General features: G+C 54.0%; 1 protein-coding gene across 1 annotated transcript in view; it reads left to right on the top strand.

Moving 5' to 3' along the window:
* Positions 1 to 24,590, top strand: part of MAN1A2 (mannosidase alpha class 1A member 2) — a 375,381-nt gene that overhangs the window by 132,274 nt on the left and 218,517 nt on the right. Inside the window, exons 5-6 of the mRNA XM_078656339.1 lie at positions 5,966 to 6,084; positions 14,217 to 14,297. Of these exons, the coding sequence (XP_078512465.1) occupies positions 5,966 to 6,084; positions 14,217 to 14,297 (200 nt within the window). The remainder of the gene's footprint in view (positions 1 to 5,965; positions 6,085 to 14,216; positions 14,298 to 24,590) is intronic.

A 24,590-nucleotide genomic window follows, 5' to 3' on the forward strand; every position in this document is an offset into this window, starting at 1 on the left:
ACAGAGCCGCGCGCGCACAGACAGAGCCGCGCGCGCACAGACAGAGCCGCGCGCACAGACAGAGCCGCGCGCACAGACAGAGCCGCGCGCACAGACAGAGCCGCGCGCACAGACAGAGCCGCGCGCACAGACAGAGCCGCGCGCACACAGACAGAGCCGCGCGCGCACAGACAGAGCCGCGCGCGCACAGACAGAGCCGCGCGCGCACAGACAGAGCCGCGCGCGCACAGACAGAGCCGCGCGCGCACAGACAGAGCCGCGCGCGCACAGACAGAGCCGCGCGCGCACAGACAGAGCCGCGCGCGCACAGACAGAGCCGCGCGCGCACAGACAGAGCCGCGCGCGCACAGACAGAGCCGCGCGCGCACAGACAGAGCCGCGCGCGCACAGACAGAGCCGCGCGCGCACAGACAGAGCCGCGCGCGCACAGACAGAGCCGCGCGCGCACAGACAGAGCCGCGCGCGCACAGACAGAGCCGCGCGCGCACAGACAGAGCCGCGCGCGCACAGACAGAGCCGCGCGCGCACAGACAGAGCCGCGCGCGCACAGACAGAGCCGCGCGCGCACAGACAGAGCCGCGCGCGCACAGACAGAGCCGCGCGCACAGACAGAGCCGCGCGCGCACAGACAGAGCCGCGCGCACAGACAGAGCCGCGCGCACAGACAGAGCCGCGCGCACAGACAGAGCCGCGCGCACAGACAGAGCCGCGCGCACAGACAGAGCCGCGCGCACAGACAGAGCCGCGCGCACAGACAGAGCCGCGCGCACAGACAGAGCCGCGCGCACAGACAGAGCCGCGCGCACAGACAGAGCCGCGCGCACAGACAGAGCCGCGCGCGCGCACAGACAGAGCCGCGCGCACACGCACGCGCACACAGAGCCATAAATGAGCACCAAGAGCTGAGATCATATCAAATGTATCTGCAAGAAGAACTGAGGACCGGAACTCCCTGGAGCCTGTTTGTTTGTAATACAAATGTCGCCTGCTCTTCAAACCACAATCACAATAATTTACTAACCTCAACACACACGAACAGAGCAGCAAAGCAAAGGAGCTCCACCTGCAGCCCGGAGCCCGCCATCTTCAGTTAAACTGGGCAGAGTGGGACACTCACTCACGGCTGGCACACAGGGTGGGCTGTAGCACCCACAACCATGGGCGGCTTTAGAGCATGGATTCCACCCCCGTGGAAGGCGCAGAGCACACTGCAGAAGAGCCGCTCCCCCCTACCGGTTAAAAGTCCCTGGCCGGCACTGGGCCTAATGCGAAATACCACACATGTACAAGGTGCGTGCTCGGAGCACCGTGCCTGGCTGGCTTTCACGGGCCCCACACTGCCGAGTCCTGGAAGGGGGAGGTGGTTGCAGTCTACGGTGCGGCGAGCAGGGTCCAGCAATGCCATCTGCACTCAATGGTCACCGGCCCCAAAGTAAACTCTCGGCTGCAAGCAGTGTGCGTGCTCAGTTGCAGGAAGCACTTCCTCCATCCCCGCCCGTCCCGCCCGAAACTACTTGCACCCTGAGAGCTCAGCCAGCTTATCGCCGAGGCCATCATATGGCTAAGCCAGGAGCTGCAGCAGAACACCGTCACCGTTAACGAAGAAGAGCGGGGGTGCCCCCGAAGTGATGGAGCCTCGTGGGGCTCAAAATGCAACAATGCCCTCTGAGCCTCGCTGGGCTCGAAATGACCAAATGCCCCCAACACTGGAGAACCGCAGCAGCACTCGCCGGGACTCCTGGGGCGAATGCTTCTCCTCGCGCTGCTCCTCTGCTGTGTCTCCCGGTACACAGGAGAGCTCCCGCTCCTCGGGGCTCTCCCTCCACACTTCGCTTGGTGCCGCGGGCGGGGTTGGAGAGCTCCTGCTCCTCGGGTCTCTCCTGTCACTCTCCGGGGCTCTCCCACGCTCTTGGGAGCCCCGGGGGTGTGCGGTGGCAGTAATCTCTGGCAATGCAGGAGCGCGGAGTAGGCTCCCGCCGCTTCCTGCTTTGTCTCTTCCTTGGGCAACCAATCACGGCGCAGGTCGCCCGGCGAGCCACCCGCAGCCTCAACTAATGGTAGCGCGGCTCCCGGGTGACGTCAGCGGCTGCTCCCTCGGCTTCTCCTCGGTCCTGGTGCTGCGGCGGTGATCTCGGGGCTACCACGAGGGGTAGGCTCCCTCTATAAATTACTTAATAAATGCCGCCAGGGTCAAATTAAAAAGCACTAAACACGGCAACATGCGGCAAGTCATCAACAAGAAAAACACAAAATGGCGGCCGCAACTCTGCAAATTTTCGGATTCGGGGGCGTGTTTTGGCGTTCTGAGTGACGTCACAGGGCGAAAGAACCCCAAAAACACGCCCCCGAATCCGAAAGAGACGGGGCTTCATTGGAGTGACTCCCCTCTCCTCCAATGGCTGGCCTCCGTTTAGGAAGCCAGCCAATGGAAAAGAGGTGGAGGAGCGAGGCGGGTTCCAAGCCCCGTCTAAAAATCATTAAATCTCCGACCAAAGACTGCGCAAGCGCAGCCTTTAGGACCTCGACCTAAAAAAGGACACTGAAGTGGCCAAATCCATGGGAGCCATCCAGTCTCCTTGGAACAGAGGCTCCTTTTGTTGCTCCTAAACCACACCCTTGTGGGCCTCTGTCTGCTCTGTCCCCTCTAAGTTACTCGTGGGCCTCTGTCAGCTCTGTCCCCCCTCAGTTACTCGTGGGCCTCTGGCTGCTCTGTCCCCCCTCAGTTTCTCACGGGCCCTGCTCTGTCCCCCCCTCAGTTACATGTGGGCCTCTCTCAGCTCAGTCCCCCATCATTACTCGTGGGCCTCTGTCAGCTCTGTCCCCCTCCTTACTCGTGGGCCTCTGGCAGCTCTGTCACCCTCAGTTACTCTTGGGCCTTTGTTTGCTCTGTCCCCCCTCAGTTACTCTTGGGCCTTTGTCTGCTCTGTCCCCCCTCAGTTACTTTTGGGCCTTTGTCTGCTCTGTCCCCCTCATCTACTCGTGGGCCTCTCGCTGCTATGTCCCCCCTCAGTTACTCGTGGGCCTCTGTCTGCTCAGTCCCCCCTCAGTTACTCAGGGGCCTCTCTCTGCTCTGTCCCCCCTCAGTTACTCTTGGACCTCTTTCCCCCCTCAGTTTCTCGTGGGCTGTGCTCTGTCCCCCTTCATTTACATGTGGGCCTCTGGCTGCTTTGTCCCCCCCCAGTTACTCGTGGGCCCTGCTCTGTCCCCCCTCAGTTACTGGTGGACCTCTGTCAGCTCTGTCCCCTCTCAGTTACTTGTGGGCCTCTGGCAGCTCTGTCCCCCCTCAGACACTCGTCGGCCTCTGGCAGCTCAGTCCCCCCTCATATACTCGTGGGCCGCTGTCCCCCCTAAGTTACTCTTGGGCCTCTGTCTGCTCTGTCCCCCTCAGTTACTCGTGGGCCTCCGGCAACTCTGTCCCCCCTCAGGTACTCTTGGGCCTCTCTGCTCTGTCCCCCCTCAGTTACTCGTGGGCCTCTGGCTGCTCTGTCCCCCTCAGTCACTCTTGGGCCTCTGGCTGCTCTGTCCCCCATCAGGTACTCTTGGGCCTCTCTCTGCTCTGTCCCCCTCAGTTACTCGTGTGTCTCTGGCATCTCTGTCCCCCTCATTACTCGTGGGCCTCTGGCTGCTCTGACTCCCCTCAGGTACTCCTGGGCCTCTGCCTGCTCTGTCCCCCCTCAGTTACTCGTGGGCCGCTGGCTGCTCTGTCCCCCCTCAGACACTCGTCGGCCTCTGGCAGCTCTGCCCCCTCAGGTACTCATGGGCCTCTGGCTGCTCTGCCCCCCTCAGGTACTCGTGTGTCTCTGGCATCTCTGTCCCCCCTCAGTTACTCGTGGGCCTCTGGCTGCTCTGACTCCCCTCAGGTACTCCTGGGCCTCTGCCTGCTCTGTCCCCCCTCAGATACTCGTGGGCCTCTGTCCCCGCTCAGTTACTCTTGGGCCTCTCTCTGCTCTGTCCCCGCCTCAGTCACTCTTGGGCCTCTCGCTGCTCTGTTCCCCCTTAGGTACTCATGGGCCTCTGGCTGCTCTGCCCCCCTCAGGTACTCGTGTGTCTCTGGCATCTCTGTCCCCCCTCAGTTACTCGTGGGCCTCTGGCTGCTCTGACTCCCCTCAGGTACTCCTGGGCCTCTGCCTGCTCTGTCCCCCCTCAGATACTCGTGGGCCTCTGTCCCCGCTCAGTTACTCTTGGGCCTCTCTCTGCTCTGTCCCCGCCTCAGTCACTCTTGGGCCTCTCGCTGCTCTGTTCCCCCTTAGGTACTCATGGGCCTCTCGCTGCTCTGTTCCCCCTCAGTTACTCGTGTGTCTCTGGCTCTGTCCCCCCTCAGTTACTCCTGGGCCTCTGGCTGCTCTGTCTCCCCTCAGTTACTCCTGGGCCTCTGTCTGCTCTGTCCCCCCTCAGTTACTCTTGGGCCTTTGTCTGCTCTGTCCCCCCCAGCCCCCAGTTACTGGTGGGCCTCTGGCTCCCTCTGATTGGCTGGTCTTCACCTTTGCACCAGTAGTTTGTGTCTCTTCATCTGGACCTCCATTGCCTCTGGTCTAACACGTGAATTGAAGAGCACACTTTATTCTTTGTCTCTTTCAGTCTTTCAGCGGCTTCATAGATTGTGCAGCACCTTCACCAAGTGATCACATTCACATGATGCCACATGTCCCTGTTACATTAAACATGTGTATAGCGCCATTGGTGTGGCATCACAGCACTTTAGCTGGGCGGAGCGGTTGATTCAGGGGGTGGTGTGGTAGTACTCCATCTTATGTGGCCACCGTTGGGTGCGAAGCAGGAAGTGACATGTAGTCTGGTAACCTCACAGTTAACACATTGGGGCTCTTATGCTGCCCCTTAGTAGGGAAAAGACGCACAATTGATGGACGGAATGCAGAGCAAATCAAAACATTCACCCCCAGTCCAGAGATCTGGGTTAAATCCATTGTTCGTTTGCCCACTACGCCACCCCAGTTCGGACATGGCCATATGCAAATCAGTCTGACCCTGTGCCTCATGGGAACAGTCCAGCCCGAACTGCCAAGCCATGTCTTCCCTGGACCGGAAACAAGCATCCTGGGACCGGTTTCGGATTCATAATCCTCATCAGCCAGGCTATCTTGAATCCAGTGGCCAAGTGAGCAAGGGACTCACGTCTGAGCATAGCCTACCACACTTATGGCGGCCAAAAGCGGTACAAAAGGGGGTGGTGATGGACGGAGCATCTGAACCAATCAAACACTCACACCCAGTCAACAGATCTGGATTTAATCCATCACCGTTTTTTAGCCCACTCTGCCACCCCAGTTCAGACATGGCTATATGCAAATCAGTCTGACCCTGTGCCTCATGGGAACAGTCCAGTCCGAACTGCCAAGCCATGCCTTCCCTGGACCGGAAACAAGCTTCCGAGGACCGGTTTTGGGCCCCTCGTCAGGCAGGATAGCTTGAATCCAGTGTCACATTGAGCCTGGCCCAAATCTTGGATTTTTGGGGTATTTTGCACTGTGATGTTGAACAAGAAGGCAAGGGTGAGTACAGTAGGGAAGAGAGATTGGTTTGCTGGTATGACCAACCATGGTATGTCGCCGGAGTCCGTTGAGTCAATGATGAGCGGAGAGACTTACAGACCTCTGTTTTCTGAGGTTCAGTTTGTTGGGTCACTCATGAGCTGAGTGAGTTTCAGCCTCCAACTTGTGAGGTTCAGTTGGTTTGGGTCAGTGATGAGTGACTCGGTGTCCTGAGGTCAGGGCTCTTGTTGTGTCAGTGAGGAGTGAGTTGCAGCCTCCGTCACTCCCTGTTCCTGTACGGCCTTGCTGTGTCGTTGGTGAGTGACTCTTCTGAGTCTGCTGCACTCAGCCGGCTGATAGAGTAACGTTCTGCTCCTTGACTGAGCACCACAGAAAATGCAGGATGTCAGTTTACCGTCATGTTTCTTGGTGGTCCCGGGGTTGCAGCTAACGGCACCTCTTTTCTCTTCCCGCAGGGAGCACACAGATGGGCGCCACCATAGTGGACGCGCTGGACACCCTGTACATCATGGGGCTGCTGGAGGAGTTCCGAGAGGGCCAGGACTGGGTGCAGAATAACCTGGACTTCAGTGTGGTGAGTGGGCGTGGCGAGTGGGCGCGGCGCAAACCTCTCAGCTGGTGTAGGAAGCTGGCTCTGTATATCCAGTGTAACCCCAAAGGTGGCAGAGGTAAAGTTAGATAGCTCCTCACTCTCTATTTGTGGTAGTGTGGTCGAGCAGTAAGGCAGTATCAGAGGACAGTGTTAACCATTTGTGTGTACACACTTAGGGCCATATGTATCAAGCCGTTTTTGAATCGAAAAGGCCGAAATTCGCAGAATTTCGGCCTTTGCGACTCGCAAACGGCCGTTTTGCATGTTTTGTGATGTATGAAACATTCCCAAAATAAGGAATTGCAAACTTGTGCGATTCCTTATTTTTGTATAGCATTTAGGGAATCGCAAATTTGCGATTCCTTAAATGCTATGTATGTAGCAATTTTGGCTAGCGAATTTTGTTTAGGAATTCGCAAACTACCACCAACTTTTAGTTGATGGTAACTTGCGAATTCTTCCAGAAATGCACAATTTGGCATTTTTAAAGGTGGCATGTGACGCACACACATGCCCATAGGGCATGCATGTGCGCCATATGCACACACATGTTCTTTTCAGGGGTGCAGCAGGGTGTCTTTGAGACACCCCTGCACCCTTGCAATAATTTTCAAATTGCGATTAGCAAATTGCGAATTCGCAATTTGAGAATTATTTTGCATTCATTCCTATGGGCCTCCGGGCCCATAGGAATGCATTGGAAATTATTCCTTAATTGCGAATTCGCAAATTGCGAATTCGCAAATAAGGAAGCTTAAGGAATCGCAAATAAAAAGCGATTTTTTTCATACATACCATTTTGCAATTCCTAAATAGCGATTCCTTAAAATTCGCTATTTAGGAAATGCAAAATAGTTTGATGATACATATGGCCCTTAGTCAGCAAATGATTTCACACACTCAAAGACCCAACTTCAGACCAATTGTTTTTGTATAAATTATTCGTTTAATTATTTTATTTCCTAGAACCAAGCACGCCTGGCACAGGTAAGTGATCGGTACTTTGCAATCATAATACGGTTTGTAAACAGTTTGTATTGCAGTTGTATATATACTTTTGATTTGATTACAGTAGAACTCCAAGCAATGCAATGCTTTGAAAGATTGCACATATACTTTGTAATGGCTTTTTAGTAGAATGTCAACAGATTACTTTTCTTACACAGTGCAGTACACCTGGATACTGCACTGGGACATTTCCTGTAAACAGGTAAGTAAAAGCGTTTTTGTTATTTTGTGACAGTTTTAGAAGCTTTTATAGATTTTCCAGCTCCACACTTGGGAACTTTTCACAGAAAAACAATCAATGTTAGCCTATGGAGAAAATAGGGCTATCGGTTCACAGGTAAGTACTTTGTTGTAGGAGTTGGTGTTCTGGGGTTAGACTCAGGGGCCCCCCAGGGTCAAGGATGCACTCTTGTTACACCCTCAGCTGCACTAGGGCGGCCGAGTGTAGAGTGTTGAGGCCCAATGTTATCCAATGGGGAAATGGGGTCAGGTTGGGGGCTGCTGACGAGCTCATAGGGCGGGGCTTCACACACAAGATGCAGAGGAGGAGGGCGGGGCTTCACACACTTCGAGCCTGCCTCCTTGAGAGATGCCCTGAGCCTGACTCTGTGACATGCCCTGAGCCTTCCTCCCTGAGAGACGCCCCGAGCCTTCCTCCCTGAGAGACGCCCCGAGCCTGACTCTGTGAGACATGCCCTGAGCCTTCCTCCCTGGGAGACGCCCCGAGCCTTCCTCCCTGGGAGACGCCCCGAGCCTTCCTCCCTGGGAGACGCCCCGAGCCTGCCTCCCTGAGAGACGCCCCGAGCCTGCCTCCTTGAGAGATGCTCTTAGCCCCGCCCCCAATGAAGCGCACATGTTCTGATTCTCAAGCACCTGGTCTTGGCCTGGACTCGCTCATTGATTATGCATGAATGGAAATGTTTATGCATGAGCCCTGATTATGCATGAGAGCTGCTGAGTGATGCAGTGTCCAGGCGGTGTACAGCTTTCAGGATGGGATGTGGGGTTTCAGGGATCAGATTGTAGGGAGTGGGGGCAAGCGCCTAGAGAGGGCCTCTGGGAGCTCCTGCGAGCCCCTGTGGTGGCCCTGGGGTGTGGGTGCAAGCATTAGATCTGTGCGGGGAGCGAGCACCCCCGCGGTGACTGGATCCACAGAGCGAAACAGACTGCCCATGACTCGTGACGTCAGTAGTGCACGGAGCGAGCACCCCGCTGCGAAGGGACTTCACCAGTGTGTGCCTGGAGTCACTGAGGGACATGCCCTGTCCCTCAACTAGCGCTCTGCGGTAGAAAGAAGTGAAAGAAAGTGCTGCGGAGTTAGAGTTCACCAGTGCCTGCTCGGAGTCACTGGTGGCGGGCTCTCTGCCGGTAGAAAGACCTCCTGTGCCGTGTGTGTGTCTATGTGTGTGTCTATGTGTGTGTCTGTGTGTGTCTGTGTGTGTCTGTGTGTGTGTGTGTCTGTGTCTGTCTGTGTGTGTGTGTCTGTGTCTGTGTCTGTCTGTGTCTGTCTGTGTCTGTCTGTGTCTGTCTGTGTCTGTCTGTGTCTGTCTGTGTCTGTCTGTGTCTGTCTGTGTGTGTCTGTGTCTTCTCACCCAGCAGGAGGGGGGCTGCCGATGTTCAGCCTGTATTGGGTTCTGGGCCTGGGACCAGGCCCGGTTCTAGCGGGTGGGCCAGGCCCACCCAAACAGTAGCAGTGAGGGCATGAAGGCAGGCGTGCAACGCACAGGTCGTGTGTGTCAACCCGGGCCGAGACAACTTCCCGGGGGCACACAGACAGTTTTTGAGATGATCGCAGCCGCACCCAAGTACTTCACAGGTCTTTAAAAGACCATTTACATGTTAATGAGGCTTTGTTTATTTTTTCACCCCTTCATCTCCACTGACGTAAGGCGACAACTGTCACCTTTGCCTTCTGTTCTGCTGTGTAGTTATTCTTTTTCTATGCAGTGCAGGAGAAAAGAAGTTTGTTTATTCCTAGTCACCTTCTCTGACCCCTGCCGTGGCTTATCACATCAGGCTGTGACACATAGTTTGACTAATGGAGTAGGTAAGAGAATGTGTTACTATTTGTTTTTCTTTTTTAAATCTACACAGGCCCAGCAGGACACATACTTCGTGTGTGCTTCACTTAAACAGTTTTTAGGTCGAGCTGGCGTAAGCAGCGCAAAGCGCTGCTGTCTCCAGCGAGCTCTATTGTTAGGGACTTGCTTTGGAAGTGGGACAGGAGATGGGCACGCGCAGAGCCCTCGGCGATTTCAGCAAGTGTACGCGCATGTGCAGCCACGCGCCGTGCACAGCTCCTGTCCTGCTTCTGAGGCAAGTCAGCCTCCTGCAATCTCTCAGCCTCCTGCAAACTTTCTCTCACACACACGCACACACACACACACACACACACACACACACACACACCCTCCCCCCCTCACCTCACCGGGCTCCTGTTGCTGCGCTGGTGTCATCTCCTCTGCATCACCTGGCACACGCGGGGCTTCCTTCACTCGTGGGAGCTCTGCTCTTGCATCGGCGGCCCTCCTTACATCTGCAGCCACCGCGGGGCTCTCTTTCAGGCATGGGAGCCCTGCGTCACCACTGCTTCTCTGGGCCATGGGCGCGGGCTTCCCGCAGAAGGTGGAAGTCCCGCCCCACAACATGCGTGACGCTGCCGAACTTCCGCTTTTCGGGCCGGCTCTTGTTTCAACTGGTGCTTAGAGAGGCTGGGGTGAGGGGGCCATGGAGCAACTGGCATGTTTAGAGCGGTGGGAGGAATATTCCCACCCTCAATCTTCCCGCAGTTCCTCGGTGTTTAGCCGGTGCATGAGCACCAACCACGCTCTTTTTTCCCCCCATGCTGTCGTGTTAACTGGGTGCTAGAGTGCTCAGGTTAATGGCACACGGGTTGGCCGTTTGATGTCAAAGCGAGCCTCTCCCCCACCCCGCCCACACCTCCACTGTGAGCGGCCAACGGGGTTTCATCAAACCGGCGGCAGCAGGAACAATGGTTAGCAGAGGGGTACAGCACACTTTTACCCGGGCTGCAAATACTCTGTAATTGCATACTTTCCTTGCACCAGCGTTCCTGGGCCGGAAGTCGGAGCCCTGTGCTGGGCCATCTCCGGTGAGTGGTGCGTGGGCTCAGCTGCTGCGCCTGGGTGCGGAGTCCCTTCAAGGCGCACGTTTCACACCTATGGGGCCTGGGGCTGAGGACAGCTGGCTTAGTGCAGCGTGTTGTGATTGTTGGGAAGGGGCCGGCGCTCAGCTCAGCAGGCAGATGGTGGGCCCCTGCATCCCCCCCCCCCCTCGTGTGGTTTGTCGTGTTGTGCTTTGGCTTCGTTTGCTTGGGGGGCACTTTGGGCTCCAACGCCTGGCCTATGCGATGGGCAGTGTGCTGGAATCTTGCCTTAGCAGCGTGCGCATGGGGGGGGCAAATCCTGCTCAGCTTAGTTGTCTGGCAGGAGAGCACTGCTACCTCGCATGGCTCAGGCCCCCGCCCCCCATGCCCGGAGGCCCTTGCATAGGAGACGCTGCCCCTCCTCAACACCTCGCTGCAGGCAAGGCGGCCCCCACACTTTCGTTGCTCACCTCATGGGGTAACATTATCTACAGGAGTTGAGTCACTCCCTTGTATAAACCTCTGTCAGACACCCAAGGACATCTCGGTGCTGTAGAAAGAATCTGCAATGTGCATGAAACATCTGATGCTATTAACCGCTGCAAGGACAGCGCCATGGCACGTGCGCCATTTGTCCGCCCTCGTTATCACTTTCGAGGCCGCTTTGATGTTCTCAGTGAGCCGCGCGGCCACGAAAGTGATAACAAACAAGAAAAACAAGCATTGGTGTCTCAACACATCCTGTTTCCAGTCCTTTACTCACATTTCAGAGTTCCTGGGAACATTAGTCCGAGGAGGTTGCTTCCATTAGCACTGTTGGTGTTACGGACACACAACAAGAGCATTCCTACATCCATGTGCCACCGAGTACATTTCATTTATTTAAATTCGATATATTGTAACTTGTTTTGTCGTTCTAAAGCTGCACTTTCAAAAAGAGAACAAAACTGCTTAAAACAAACATGCAAATCACTCACAGGGTTTTACGCCACACCTACCAGGTTCCCACGTTCATGCTTTACACGACCAATGATCAAAATTCAACACTATTTACCCAGCTATTAATTGCACTATAAAAAAATTAAACCTGCAAGGAGTGCTCCAAAGGAAAATGATATTTTCATTTAACAGCTTTAATTCTATACAACACTATCTTTTTAGTCTAGTTACTTTAATCAATGTCTTTATAATAATGGCAGTTCCCTAAACATATTTCCTTCTCCATCACACCATTAAAAAATAATACCATTTTATGCAATATATCTATATTCCAATGACAAACCGTGCACAATAATTTACTGCGCAATAAACAATACAGAGTTGCGCTTTTTAAAATATCAACCATTTATGCCTTGCACGCTCGTTTCCTCGCTTCATCTACCAACCCCATAACCACTGAACACATGTACGGCACACAGTGTAAAAACCCATAAGTAAGGGCCTTCACAGGGACAATCCCGATGCTGCTGCTGTATTTAATACTCTATTCACACTGCTGTCCTGCTAACTATTATGCCACTAAAGACTCTATTGTCACTGCTCTGTTGATGTCACTGCTCTACATACTTCTGCTGCTATCACAATTCTCCTAATAATACTCTTTCACTCCTCACCCACTAGGTACACTGTCAGGAGGCAGGCTCGGGCATCTCTCAGGGACCGGGAACAAGCTTCCTAGGACTGGTTTCTGGCATTCTTTGTATATGGCCATGTCTGCACTGGGGTGGCAGAGTGGGCTAAAGAACGGTGATGGATCAAACCCAGATCATTTGACTGGGTGTGAGCGTTTGATTGGTTCAGATGCTCCGTCCATCACCACCCCCTTTTGTACCGCTTTGTTCTATGATATAGCCATACCATCTACTCTTAAGTGCATTATAATCCTCGCGGTTAATGCTAACTTTGGTTTGGCTTTATCAAAACATGTCGTGTAAGGTGTCAAACACTTTGGAATACTACCCCCCTCCCCCCTGCCAATTCTGGCGACGGGGGTAGCATTCAGCCCTTCTAGAGGGAGAAGACATGTAGTTACTGCTTTACCCGGTTAAAGTTAAACAGAGCCTCAGCATCACAAAATGGATGCTGCTGCCACAGACACGAGTCTGACCTCCTGTTGCTGGGGGAAACTCCAGCAAGGGAGGCCTGGACAATAGGTTTCCTGTCGAGGGTGGTGTGGCCTGTAGTGTATTGGGGCAGGGTGGGTTGAATGGAAAGATGATTTTCCAGACACTGCCTGGGGCACACAAGGTGCTCCATGCATAGCCCGGTTCAAACCAGTTGCTGGGGCACTCAGCCCCAGCTCTGGTGCGAAACTGGTGAAAGGGAAAGGGGTGTAACCACCCCCTTCCCAGGTCCACCCATAGGAGGGACCTAGCAGGTAATCCAGCCCCTAAAATCAGTATAAAGATAGGAGCTGTGTCTAGAGACATTAGATTATCCTGCACTGAAACTCTGAAACGAAACTCTTGGACCTTCGACGTTCTATACTGACTAGAAGACTGAAGACATCTCCCTTGTGGTCAAGGAGTGACCACCCTGTGCAAACACGCACCACCAGTAACTTGCCGGTCTGCTTTGCCGACGCTCCCGACGGATCCCGAAGACTCAGCGACACAGGAACTGGACTCTGAGACTTCTCTGACTCCGACCCACACCCACAGCAAAGCTGAGTTGCGTGGCTGACCCGAGAGACGTGGGACCGGACATCCTGGACATCCTGCATCTTGCTAACCGGGCAACGACCGAGGCACCCTCGACGTTGTGCATTGGGGTACGAGAAGTCCCAGACCCGAGCGCCATTTACACCAAAGCTGAGCCCTCCACACTCCCCGAGTGCCACGTGGGGCCCGCTCTTGCATTTCAGCGCAACGCGTCTTCCCGGTTGCTAGCCCGTTGCCTAGTGAGTCCCCTGAAGACTCACCTTTGAATTTACACCACTGGTCTAATAGCTCCGGGTGTCCGTCCAGCGCCTTGAAGCAGACTCACCCAGCCTGGGTGTGTTCAAGGGTGTCCCTCCAGCGCCCTGAAGCAGACTCACCCAGCCTGGGGGTGCTCAAGGGTGTCATATTTTTCTACAACTACTTAAAAACATATTTTCCAATAGTCTCACTGTTTATGCCGCTTAGTATTTTGATGAAAACAACTTTTTAAAACTGCACGCGCATTACAACTCTGCTGATAGTCATGAGGCCTTTGCCTCACTGCAGAAATGTAATCCTTTGCATTCTGGTTTTGGTTAAATACGTTATTTTCAAACACATGCCTATGACGCAGCTCCTTGTCATACTGCACATGCGCAGAAGCACAGAAAGGTGAGTCCCTCCGAGGCTCCGCCTCCTGTGAGCCGCAGCCCCTCCCCTCACTCAGCCATGGTAATTACCCCAAAGGTTCCTTTCTGGTCACTTTACAAAGGGAGATAACTGGGTGATACTCACAGGCACTAGGATTGCCTCTCACTCCACCGGGGTTAACGCCTTACACTCCGGTCATTTACATATCTTTGTTTCCATTTACATATCTTTGTTTCTAACTATGGCGTATGATAATGCTGCGCGGCCTAGATCTGCGGGGTGTAATATGTTACTTATCTATCGTCTCGGATTTGTAGATCACGACTCATCAGCTGTGGGGGTTTCCAGTCGCAGTTCTGCTGCTCTCGTGTCGTGACCCCTCCCAGTTTTCAATAGTGGTACTAAACAGTAGTAACGCTCTGCGTCTGCCTATGGAAATGTAGGATTTTATTAACATTGCTATTTTTGCATGATGGGCAGGCGATCAGAATTGTCTGAACTTCACTGCTGTTACGCACACTGGAGCTGGAATAGTAAATTATACTATTCCTAAGTTACTGGAGTAAGGCGACTGGTTGGTAATGTTCTGCAGGGTCGCCTGGCTTGTGTTATGTGGACCGTCGCCGGGCCCTGATGCCAAGTGTGCACAAGAGAGGCCGCCATCTTGTTCGATTGCTTAACTGACCCTCCTGCCTCTCTTTACTTTGCAGAACTCGGAGGTGTCTGTGTTTGAAGTGAACATCCGGTTCATTGGAGGCCTGCTGGCCGCATTCTATCTCTCCGGACAGGAGGTAAGCGCCCAGCACTGACCAACACCCCATGTAATATGTTCAAAACGTAACGTTCAAAAGTGTATCTCCGCGTTGTGTGACCTTCGACACTTCACATTCACACCTTTGACTCTGCCCCATCAGGTGATCACCGCTGCACGCTCTGACCTTCACCCCTCCACGCTCTGACCTTCACCCTTCCATGCTCTGACCTTCACCCCTCCATCCTCTGACCTTCACCCTCCATGCTCTGACCTTCACCCTCCATGCTCTGACCTTCACCCTCCATGCTCTGACCTTCACCCCTCCATACTCTGACCTTCACCCTCCATTCTCTGACCTTCAACCCTCCATGCTCTGACCCTCAACCCTCCATGCTCTGACCCTCATCATCCCCTGACCTTCACCCCTCCATCCTCTGACCTTCACCCCTCCATCCTCTGACCTTCACCCCTCCACGCTCTGACCGTCACCCCTCCATGCTCTGACCGTCACCCCTCCATGCTCTGACCGTCACCCCTCCATGCTCTGACCGTCACCCCTCCATGCTCTGACCTTCACCCCTCCATGCTCTGACCTTCACCCCACCGTGCTCTGACCTTCACCCCTCCGTGCTCTGACCTTCACCCCTCCATGCTCTGACCTTCACCCCTCCATGCTCTGACCTTCACCCCTCCATGCTCTGACCTTCACCCCTCCATCCTCTGACCGTCACCTCTCCATGCTCTGACCTTAACCCCTTCATGCTCTGACCTTCACCCTCCATTCTCTGACCTTCAACCCTCTGTTGGACACGGCCTCGTGGCGTGGTCCGACCCCTTCCGCATGGAGGGCCCAGGACGACATCGGCCCTCCATTTACCTACTATCTACCCCCCTGACACGCACATTCACGAACCATCGGCGACAGCAGCCTCCCCGGCCACCTACAACTCTCCCCCACCCTGGTACCCCGGCGGAACCTGCTCGCCAACGCTGCCAGCCTGGCAACCTGACCAGGCCACCCTTTTCGGCCCGACTCCATCTTGGGGCCATCACGACCCGAACACGTGGCCGCAGCCATCCCGGGCCCCGGCCCCAGCGAAGCCCAGACATTGCGGCACCAGGATCCTCCTAGGTGGTAAAGTGGCCACTCGACAAGATCCCGGAGGAGGAGAGTTTCGATGGGCCTCCAGCCGCCCCCGGACGCCTGGTATCGATCGCTCTCCAGACTCCCTGGGCGCTGGCTCCGCCCCCCTGCTGGGTGTCTGGACACCTTCATCCCAGCCCCTCTGACCCCCAGGCGCGAGGGTCCGGACATCAAAGCCCTCCAGTCCTATATCTGGGCCAGCCCTGGATTAGGACGGCAGTTGTATCTGGAGTCGAAGCCCTGCTGACCTCGTCGCGGCTGATCCTGATCCGAACTCTTGCACCTGGAACCTTCGAGGCCCTGCTGACGCTGTCGCGGCCTGACCAAGCTGAACTATCTTCGAGGCCCTGCTGACGCTGTCGCGGCCTGACCAATCTGAACCCCCTTCGAGGCCCTGCTGACGCTGTCGCGGCCTGACCAAGCTGAACCACCTTCGAGGCCCTGCTGACGCTGTCGCGTCCTGACCAAGCTGAACTATCTTCGAGGCCCTGCTGACGCTGTCGCGGCCTGACCAAGCTGAACTATCTTCGAGGCCCTGCTGACGCTGTCGCGGCCTGACCAAGCTGAACTATCTTCGAGGCCCTGCTGACGTTGTCGCGGCCTGACCAAGCTGAACCACCTTCGAGGCCCTGCTGACGCAGTCGCGGCCTGACCCCTTGAACTATCCACGCACCAGTGGGTGCCAAGACTGTCCTGCTACCCCCTTTCCCCGAGACCACGACTTTACGGATCCCTCGATCCTTGCCCGCTATCCTGCCAAAAACTTGCTTTTGATTACTTATATAAAGATTCTTGTGAATATCCTTCCTGTGTGGTGTCTATCTGTAAGTAGTGTGATTGCTCCGTTGTTACGATTGTAGGAGAGAAGCCTCGCCAAGGAGGCCTCCCTACGGCGCTCGGCCTATTCCAAAAAGAGAGGTGGGTCTCGGGGCGGACAGTCAGACACCTTCTGTCTCCCCTGGGGTCGCCTTTCCAACATTGGTGGCAAGCGACGGGATCCGAGCCCGCGCAAATCGTACAGCGAGTAACACGTCACTACTGACAGAGACCCACAGCCACGATGACTACTAAGGAAACCGGAACGACTGCAGAATTCCAGAAAGACCTGTTAGAGGAGTATACCCATAAAGAACTTGAACAATTTTGCAAAGACTTGGGTATCGCTACCACCGGACTAAGCACAAAGGACGATTTCAAAGAAGCGCTGCAAACCTGGGTGGAGACCAGAGAGACCCCACCCCAAACGAACGATGACATTGTACGAGAAGTACCCGTGAGTACCGTCATAGCCCCCATAGAGGAAAGAACCGCCAACAGGGACCCGGGCCTCTCCCACGAAGACGTCCGGGAGCGAGAGAGGAGTCGGCTCCATGAACTAGAGCTCGCCCGACTCCGGCTGGACGGAGAACTCCAATTAGCAGAAAAGAAAATGGCCCTTGAACAACTGCGATTAGAGGGAGATCTGGAAGAAAGGCGGAGGCAAAGAGAATTGGAAGAAAAAAAACTCGCATACGAACACGAGCGTGGCCTCAAAGAACTAGAGATCAAAGCCAAAATGGAAGAGGCTGGCGCCGCGGTAGCCCGGAACCCTCCACCTCCTGCCGACCCAAAGGTCCACATCCCGAAGGATATCGTCAAGGAGTACTACAAGAATGACGATATCCAGCAATGGTTCAAGGCGTACGAAGTTGCCATGACCGCGCACCGCATTCCGCGAAAAGACTGGGGTGCCGGCTTATGGGGGAGATTCGTCAGCGAAGGAAGAGACACCCTGCTGGAGCTGGCCGACGACGTAATGTCCTCCTATGACCACATGAAGGACGCCCTGCTCGTCCGGTATGGCCTCACCCCCGAGATGTACCGGCAGAGATTCAGAGACTGCAAGAAAATCCCCGGTACCACGTGGGTCGAGTACGTGAACTTTTATAGCAGGGCCCTGGAAGGATGGATAAAGGGCAGCAAAGTGTCCACCTACGAGCAGCTGTTCGACCTCATCGTTTGGGAGCACCTCTCCAACAACTGCTTTGTCGAGCTCAGACAGCATCTACTCGACAGCAAGCTAACCGAGCCCCGAAAACTCGCCGTCGAGGCGGATCGATGGGTGAGCACCCGGGTCCCCCGAACACCGATAGGAGAAACAGGACAGGGCGGCCGGGGGCACCCCCGCCAGCGTGGAGGCGGAGGAGGACAGAACCAGAGCCGAAGCTTCCCGCCGGCCCCGGACCGGGGCCCCCCTCAGGGGTCCCCCCCTGTGAGAAGTTGGCCTGATGTGCAGTGCTCACTATTCTAGTGATCACTATATATCAGTCCAAACAACCCTTATTGATGATTGGTTGTAAGTCAACCTTATAGACCAGCTATCCTAGTAGCATGGATACGAGCAGTCTAAGGCTAAGACTCTAGAGGGCGTGTTAAGCCAGCTGTTTTACCACCACATTACCCCTTGAACACCCAGTGAAAGGACACCACACAAGTGTTATGAAAATAAACAATGTATTTATTAGAATCACAACAACCCTGTACTCTTTATGAGGACAGGGTACTAAGCACACAACAAAACTCTTACGAAAATACTTTTAAGTTAGCACGTTACACAAATGCCCGAGGGGCACGAAAAACCATATACTTTCAAAGTGGAATGCGAATTACTAGCAGGTAAGTAACGATTCTCAGAGGCTTTGGGATCGCTAGGACTGGACTACTGAACCTTTAGATTACTAGCAGGAGGCCTAGGGAACTCGGGTGCAGAGTGTGCACTCTCACGCGGGATGCGGGACAAAGTCTATGGAAGCTAGAACTCACAAAGTTAGTGTTCACGGGCGAACCCGACCTGGTAGGGAGAAAACGACAGTGGATCCTGACCCTTGGATAGTGAGGCTATGCTGGGACACCGGAGTGCCGAAGTTACCTAGCCCAGGGGCTGCAGCTGCATAGGTCTGAAAAGACGTCGGGGATCTCGTTGCCGGACCAGGAGCCTGGAAGGAAGAAGTTGCTGGCAGGCGACCAGTGAAGGAAAGTTCGATGGATCCAAGCCTGGATCAAGGAAGAAGAAACCTGAAAGCAGAGGGGACCAAGTTCTTGAATCACTAGCCAGTGATTAAGTGGGCACCAGGATGGCACCGGGCGAAGTCACCACAGTCAGGTGAGTGGGCGCCGCTGGGCTCTGCAGTCTCTCGGACCAGGAGGCGTTGTCGGCGACCAGGATGGAGGTGCGAGCTGTCCCACGGAGGATGAAGTCGTTGGCGTCGAAGTTACCCAGGATTGGGCAACAAGCCTTGGCTAATTCAAGCCCACGCGGTGGACTCAAAATGGCGTCTTGAGTGGACCAGGAGGGTCCGGGGTGCTCCTCTTCTGGGAGGGAGCAAGGGCCAGTCTGGAGCAACCAGACCAGCAGCAGAACTGTCGTCGGGCGTCGTCAGGGAGGCCACAAGCCAACGGGCTAGTAGCCAAACAACGCGGTGAGCAGCGGAAAGCAGAAGGGCCCCACGCAGATCGTGGAGATGCTGGGGGGCTGCTCTTCGGTGCTGGAGCTGCTCAGGGTGGGGGCTTCTCGGACCCCAAAGCACTCACCAGGAATTCACTCGGCGGGCTTGCTGGAAAGAAGTCGTGCAGTCTTGCAGATGGCCGGTCCCTTGAGGTCTCGTCGCACCCACGGTTCTCAGCTGGGCTGTAGAGGTGGGTAGAGGTCAGAGGTGCCAGGGAAGCCGGTTCTCGTCGAGCTGGGCAGTCGGATTCCGGAGGAAGGACTTGCAGCAGACCGCAGTGTTCTTAGATGGTGCCTGCGGATGCAGGGTGACTACTCCTTAGTCACAAGGGAGAAATCTTAGGAAGAAGTCTTGAGTTCCTTTCGCAGAAAGTAGTTTCAGGATTCAAAGATGATCTGATTTGGAAGGGGGCCAGTCTCTACCTTTATCCTGTAAAAAGGGGCTGGCACGCGACTAAGTCCTGCCCTATGGGTGGGACTAGGAGGGGGGTGGTTACACCCACTTCCTTGGCGGGCTTTTCCCCAGCACAGGGTCTGGAGTGACCCTGGAACTGGTTCAAGCCGGCCTATGCACAGTGAGCACCGGGGTGCCACGTGCAGTCACCTTCCTCTAAAGCCCTGCCTACCTACAATACACAAAACCCTGTCTGGGACGGTGCTGGCACCGCCCCTGGCAGGAAACCCTTTGTCCTTATCTCCTGCTCTGGGAGGACTCCCAGCAGCAGGAGGGCAGACTTGTGTCTCGGTGGCAGCATCCATTTTGTGGATGCTAAGGCTCTGTCTGACTTTTAACCGGGTTATAGGTTACAGGCATGTCGTGTCCCTCTAGAAGGGTGGAATGCTAACCCCGTCGCCAGAATTGGCGAGGGGTTAGTATTCCAATTCGTATGACACCTTACTCGACATGTTTTGATAAAGCGATACCAGAGTTGGCACATAACCGCGAGGATTATAATGCACTTAAGAGTATATGGTATGCGATATCATGGAAACGGCTAAGGGATGGATCCCGAAAGCCGCAGACAGGCTCAGCTCATGCTAGAGCACCATCTCACACGATTCCAAGCACTCTGCCTTCAGGATTGTTAAGGCCTGCTATAGGAGTGACTGATAGGAGATCTGTGTGTCCATTTTTAGGGTTAGATATAGGTATACTATATCTAAAGCAAAGGGTGAGTACACCACCTTGCCCCAGCTGTCGTGCAGCCAGTTGTGTCAGTTTTAGTTAGTCAATCCAGGGGTGGCATAATACATGCTTCAGCCCCTGGGAGACTTCTGGGTGCACCTCAGCCCTGGGTACAGGGACTTGGAGAGGGCCCAGTGCCAATTCAGTACCTAAGTACAATTTGGGTAGAGAGAACAGCTAGGCTGTGGGTCTGATTAGCAGGCCCACAGCCAGGGAAAGTCGTAAACCAGTGCAGCAAAAAGCAAAAATCTGGGTGATCATAGGATTGCAGACCCTACTCTCCTACATGACCCCCCCCCCAAACTTTGGGACAATAAGCTAACCTTGACCAGGTGAGTCTTCTTGCTCTAAGTGGAAATACCTGGAGAGCCCATCAGCATTGCTGTGATCAGTCCCAGGTCTATGCTCCACTGTAAAATCCATCCCCTGTAGGGAAATGGACCACCTAAGCAGTTTGGGGTTTTCACCCTTCATCTGATTTAGCCACAAGAGGGGCTTATGGTCTGTCTGAATGGTGAAGTGAGTGCCAAACAAGTAGGCCCTCAGCTTCTTCAGGGCCCAGACCACAGCAAAGGCCTCCCTCTCAATAGCTGACCAATTTTTCTCTCTGGGTGTCAACCTCCTACTAATGAAAGCAATAGGCTGATCATTACCATCAAAATTCAGTTGAGACAGAACAGCTCCCACACCCAACTCAGAAGCATCTGTTTGGACAATGAATGGCTTGGAGTAATCTGGACTCTTGAGGATAGGTGCTGTGCACATGGCCTGCTTTAGGTCATTGAATGCTTTCTGACAGCTTGCTGTCCACTGAACTTTCTTTGGCATCTTCTTGCTTGTCAGGTCATTAAGGGGGTCACTATGGACCCATAATTTCTGACAAACTTCCTATAGTACCCAGTCAGGCCCAAGAAAGCTCGAACCTGAGTCTGGGTGATTGGAGGAGTCCAGTCCTTGATGGCCTGTATCTTACTCTCCAGTGGCTGAACCTGGCCTCCACCTACAAGGTGGCCCAGGTATACAACCTGTGACTGCCCTATCTGGCACTTTGTGGCCTTGATAGTGAGGCCTGCCTTTTGCAGGGCCTCTAACACTTTCCTCAGGTGGACCAGGTGATCCTCCCAGGTGGAGCTAAAGACAGCAATATCGTCAAGATAAGCTGCACAGAAGTCATCCAGCCCAGTGAGGACTTGATTCACCAACCTTTGGAAGGTGGCAGGTGCATTTTTCAGTCCAAAGGGCATTACCACAAATTGATAATGCCCTCCAGGGGTAGAAAATGCTGTCTTAGGTTTGGCTTCCTCAGCTAACCTGATTTGCCAATACCCAGCTGTCAAATCAAATGTGCTTAAGAAGTTGGCAGAAGCCAATCTATCTATAAGCTCATCTGCTCTTGGTATTGGGTGGGCATCAGTCTTAGTGACTGCATTGAGGCCTCTGTAGTCTACGCAAAACCTCATCTCTCTCTTACCACCCTGGGTGTGAGGCTTTGGCACTAGAACTACTGGGCTAGCCCAAGGGCTATCTGAGGGCTCAATGACTCCCAGTTCCAACATTTTCTGCACTTCAGTTTTGATGCAGTCTCTAACATGATCAGGCTGTCTGTAGATTTTACTCTTGACAGGCAGACTGTCTCCAGTGTCAACATCATGGGTACACCAATCAGTTTGGCTGGGTGTCAGAGAGAACATATGTCGAAAGGATTGCAGAACTTGCCTGCAATCCTGTTGCTGATGTTCAGTGAGGCTGCCACAAAAGACAACACCATCAACTGACCCATCATCAGGATTCTGAGTGAGCAGGTCTGGGAGAGGGTCACTCTCTTCCTCCTGTCCCTCATCTGTGGCCATGAGCAAGCTCATGTCCTTCCTGTCAACATATGCCTTGAGCCTGTTAACATGGAGCACTCTGAGAGGGCTCCTGGGAGTTCCAAGGTCCACCAAGTAGGTAACCTCTCCCTTTTGCTCAATGATGGTGTGGGGCCCAGACCATTTGTCTTTTAGAGCTGCTGGGGCCACTGGCTCCAGCACCCACACCTTCTGTCCTGGCTGGTACACAGTCAGTACAGCCTTTTGGTCATGCCAAGCTTTTTGAAGTTCCTGGCTGGCCTCAAGGTTTTTAGATGCCTTTTCCATATACTCAGCCATCCTGGAGCGGAGACCAAGTACATAGTCCACTATGTTGGTTGCAGGCTTTTTGAGAGGTCTCTCCCATCCTTCCTTCACCAAACACAGGGGTCCCCTTACAGGATGCCCATACAGAAGCTCAAAAGGGCTGTAGCCAACCCCCTTCTGTGGGACCTCTCTGTAAGCAAACAAGAGGCAGGGGATCAGGACATCCCATCTTCTCCTAAGAGGTTCAGGTAGTCCATGAATCATCCCTTTCAGGGTCCTGTTGAATCTCTCAACAAGCCCATTGCATTGTGGATGATAGGGTGTGGTGAACTTGTAGTTCACACCACACTCTTTCCACATGGCAGTCAGATATCCTGACATGAAGTTTGTACCTCTGTCAGAAACGACCTCCTTAGGGAAACCCACTCTGGAGAACACTCCAACTAGGGCTCTTGCCACTACAGGGGCTGTAGTGGTCCTAAGGGGAATAGCCTCAGGATACCTGGTGGCATGGTCCACCACCACCAGTATAAACTTGTGTCCTGATGCTGTCTGGGGTTCCATTGGACCAACAATGTCAATCCCCACTCTTTCAAAGGGGACCCCCACCACTGGTAGTGGTATGAGGGGGGCCTTTGTTGTGCCCCCTGACTTACCACTGGCTTGGCAAGTGACACATGAGCGACAAAACTCCTTGGTATTCTCATTCATATGGGGCCAGTGAAAGTGTGAGACAAGCCTGTCCCAAGTCTTTGTCTGACCTAAATGACCTGCAAGGGGAATCTCATGGGCCAAGGTGAGAAGGAAACCTCTCAGAGACAAGGGGATGACCAGCCTCCTGGTTGCACCAGGCTTGGGGTCTCTTGACTCAGAGTACAGGAGTCCATCTTCCCAGTATACCCTGTGGGCACCTGTGGCATTCCCTGCAGCCTCAGCAGCAGCCTGCTGTCTGAGGGGTTCAAGGGAAGGGCAGCTCAACTGTTCCTTCCCCAGGTCCGCTCTGGAGGGTCCCCCTGAGCCCAGAAACTCAACTTGATCAAGTTCAAGCTCTTTAGGCTCAGTTTCCCTCAGCTCTTCTAGATCAGCCTCCTCAGAGACTTGATCCTCAACCTGGGGCAAGGGGGAAGGCAAAGCCTTACCCTTACTGCTCTTCTTCTTGGAAGATGTCTGGTCCATTATTTCAGGATCCAGCACCTGTTCAGTGGGGCATTTTCTGGCCTGTGACCTAGTCACAGCAAGCACATGTGCTGGCAAGCCTAACATCTCCATGTGAGTCCTCTGCTCCACTTCTGACCATTGTGATGACTCCAAATCATTGCCCAACAAACAATCAACTGGGAGGTCTGAACTGACTACAACTTTCTTTTGTCCCTTCACTCCACCCCAGGAGAAAGCTACAACTGCCACACTATGACTAGTAGTGACATTGCTGGCATTGGTCACCAGGAAATCAGTACCTGGCATGATCTGTCCAGGGTCCACGAAGTTAGGTGTCACCATGGTGACACTGGCACAAGTGTCCCTATAGGCCTGAGCCGTTTTGCCATTAATCAAAGGTGTCTGCCTGTATTTGGCCAAAGTATTGGGACTTATTTCAGGGGACATATCCATATCCCCTGTACAGACAAGGACAGCCTGAGTGAGTGTGCCAACTAAGTTGTCAGACCCCTCAGTACCCAAGGTTAACCCAACTAATGCCTTGGGAGTGACACTACCACTACTGACTGTACTAGGGGGTGCAGTTGCTTTAGGAGCTGTAGTGGCAGGAGTTTGTCCTCCTCCTCTTTTGGTGCACTCACTAAACCAGTGAGATTTACTTTTGCAGTACTGGCACCATCTTTTTGACTGGCCTTCTTGAGTCTTCTTCTTCTGGGAAGCCTGACCCCCACCCTCTTTGGTTTGTTGGGGACCTGGTGAAGACTTCTGGTCATTTTGCTCATTCTTAACATTACCCTTCTGGTCTGCTTTCTTCTGACCACCCTGGTTCTGGTTCTGGTTCTGCTTGATCCTTGTCCTGACCCATTTGTCTGCCTTCTTTCCCAATTCTTGGGGAGAGGTCAGATCTGAATCGACAAGGTGCTGGTGCAGCAACTGGTTCTGACAATTGTTCAAAATTTGTTCTCTCATCATTAGATTATACAATCCTGTGTAATCTGCAACCTTGCTACCCAGCAACCAGCCCTCCAAAGCCTTAGTGGCACAATCCACAAAATCAGACCAGTCCTGAGACTGAGTTTTCTGGGTGTCTCTGAACAGCAACCTGTACTGCTCAGTGGTTAAACCAAACCCATCAACCAGTGTATTCTTCAGGACCTGGTAATTGTTAGCATCCTCCACCCTTGTAGTGAGGAGCTTATCTCTACCTTTACCATCAAAGGAGAGCCACAGTATAGCTGCCCACT

This window comes from Lissotriton helveticus, chromosome 8 (assembly GCF_964261635.1).
Source record: "Lissotriton helveticus chromosome 8, aLisHel1.1, whole genome shotgun sequence".
Taxonomy (NCBI): domain Eukaryota; kingdom Metazoa; phylum Chordata; class Amphibia; order Caudata; family Salamandridae; genus Lissotriton; species Lissotriton helveticus.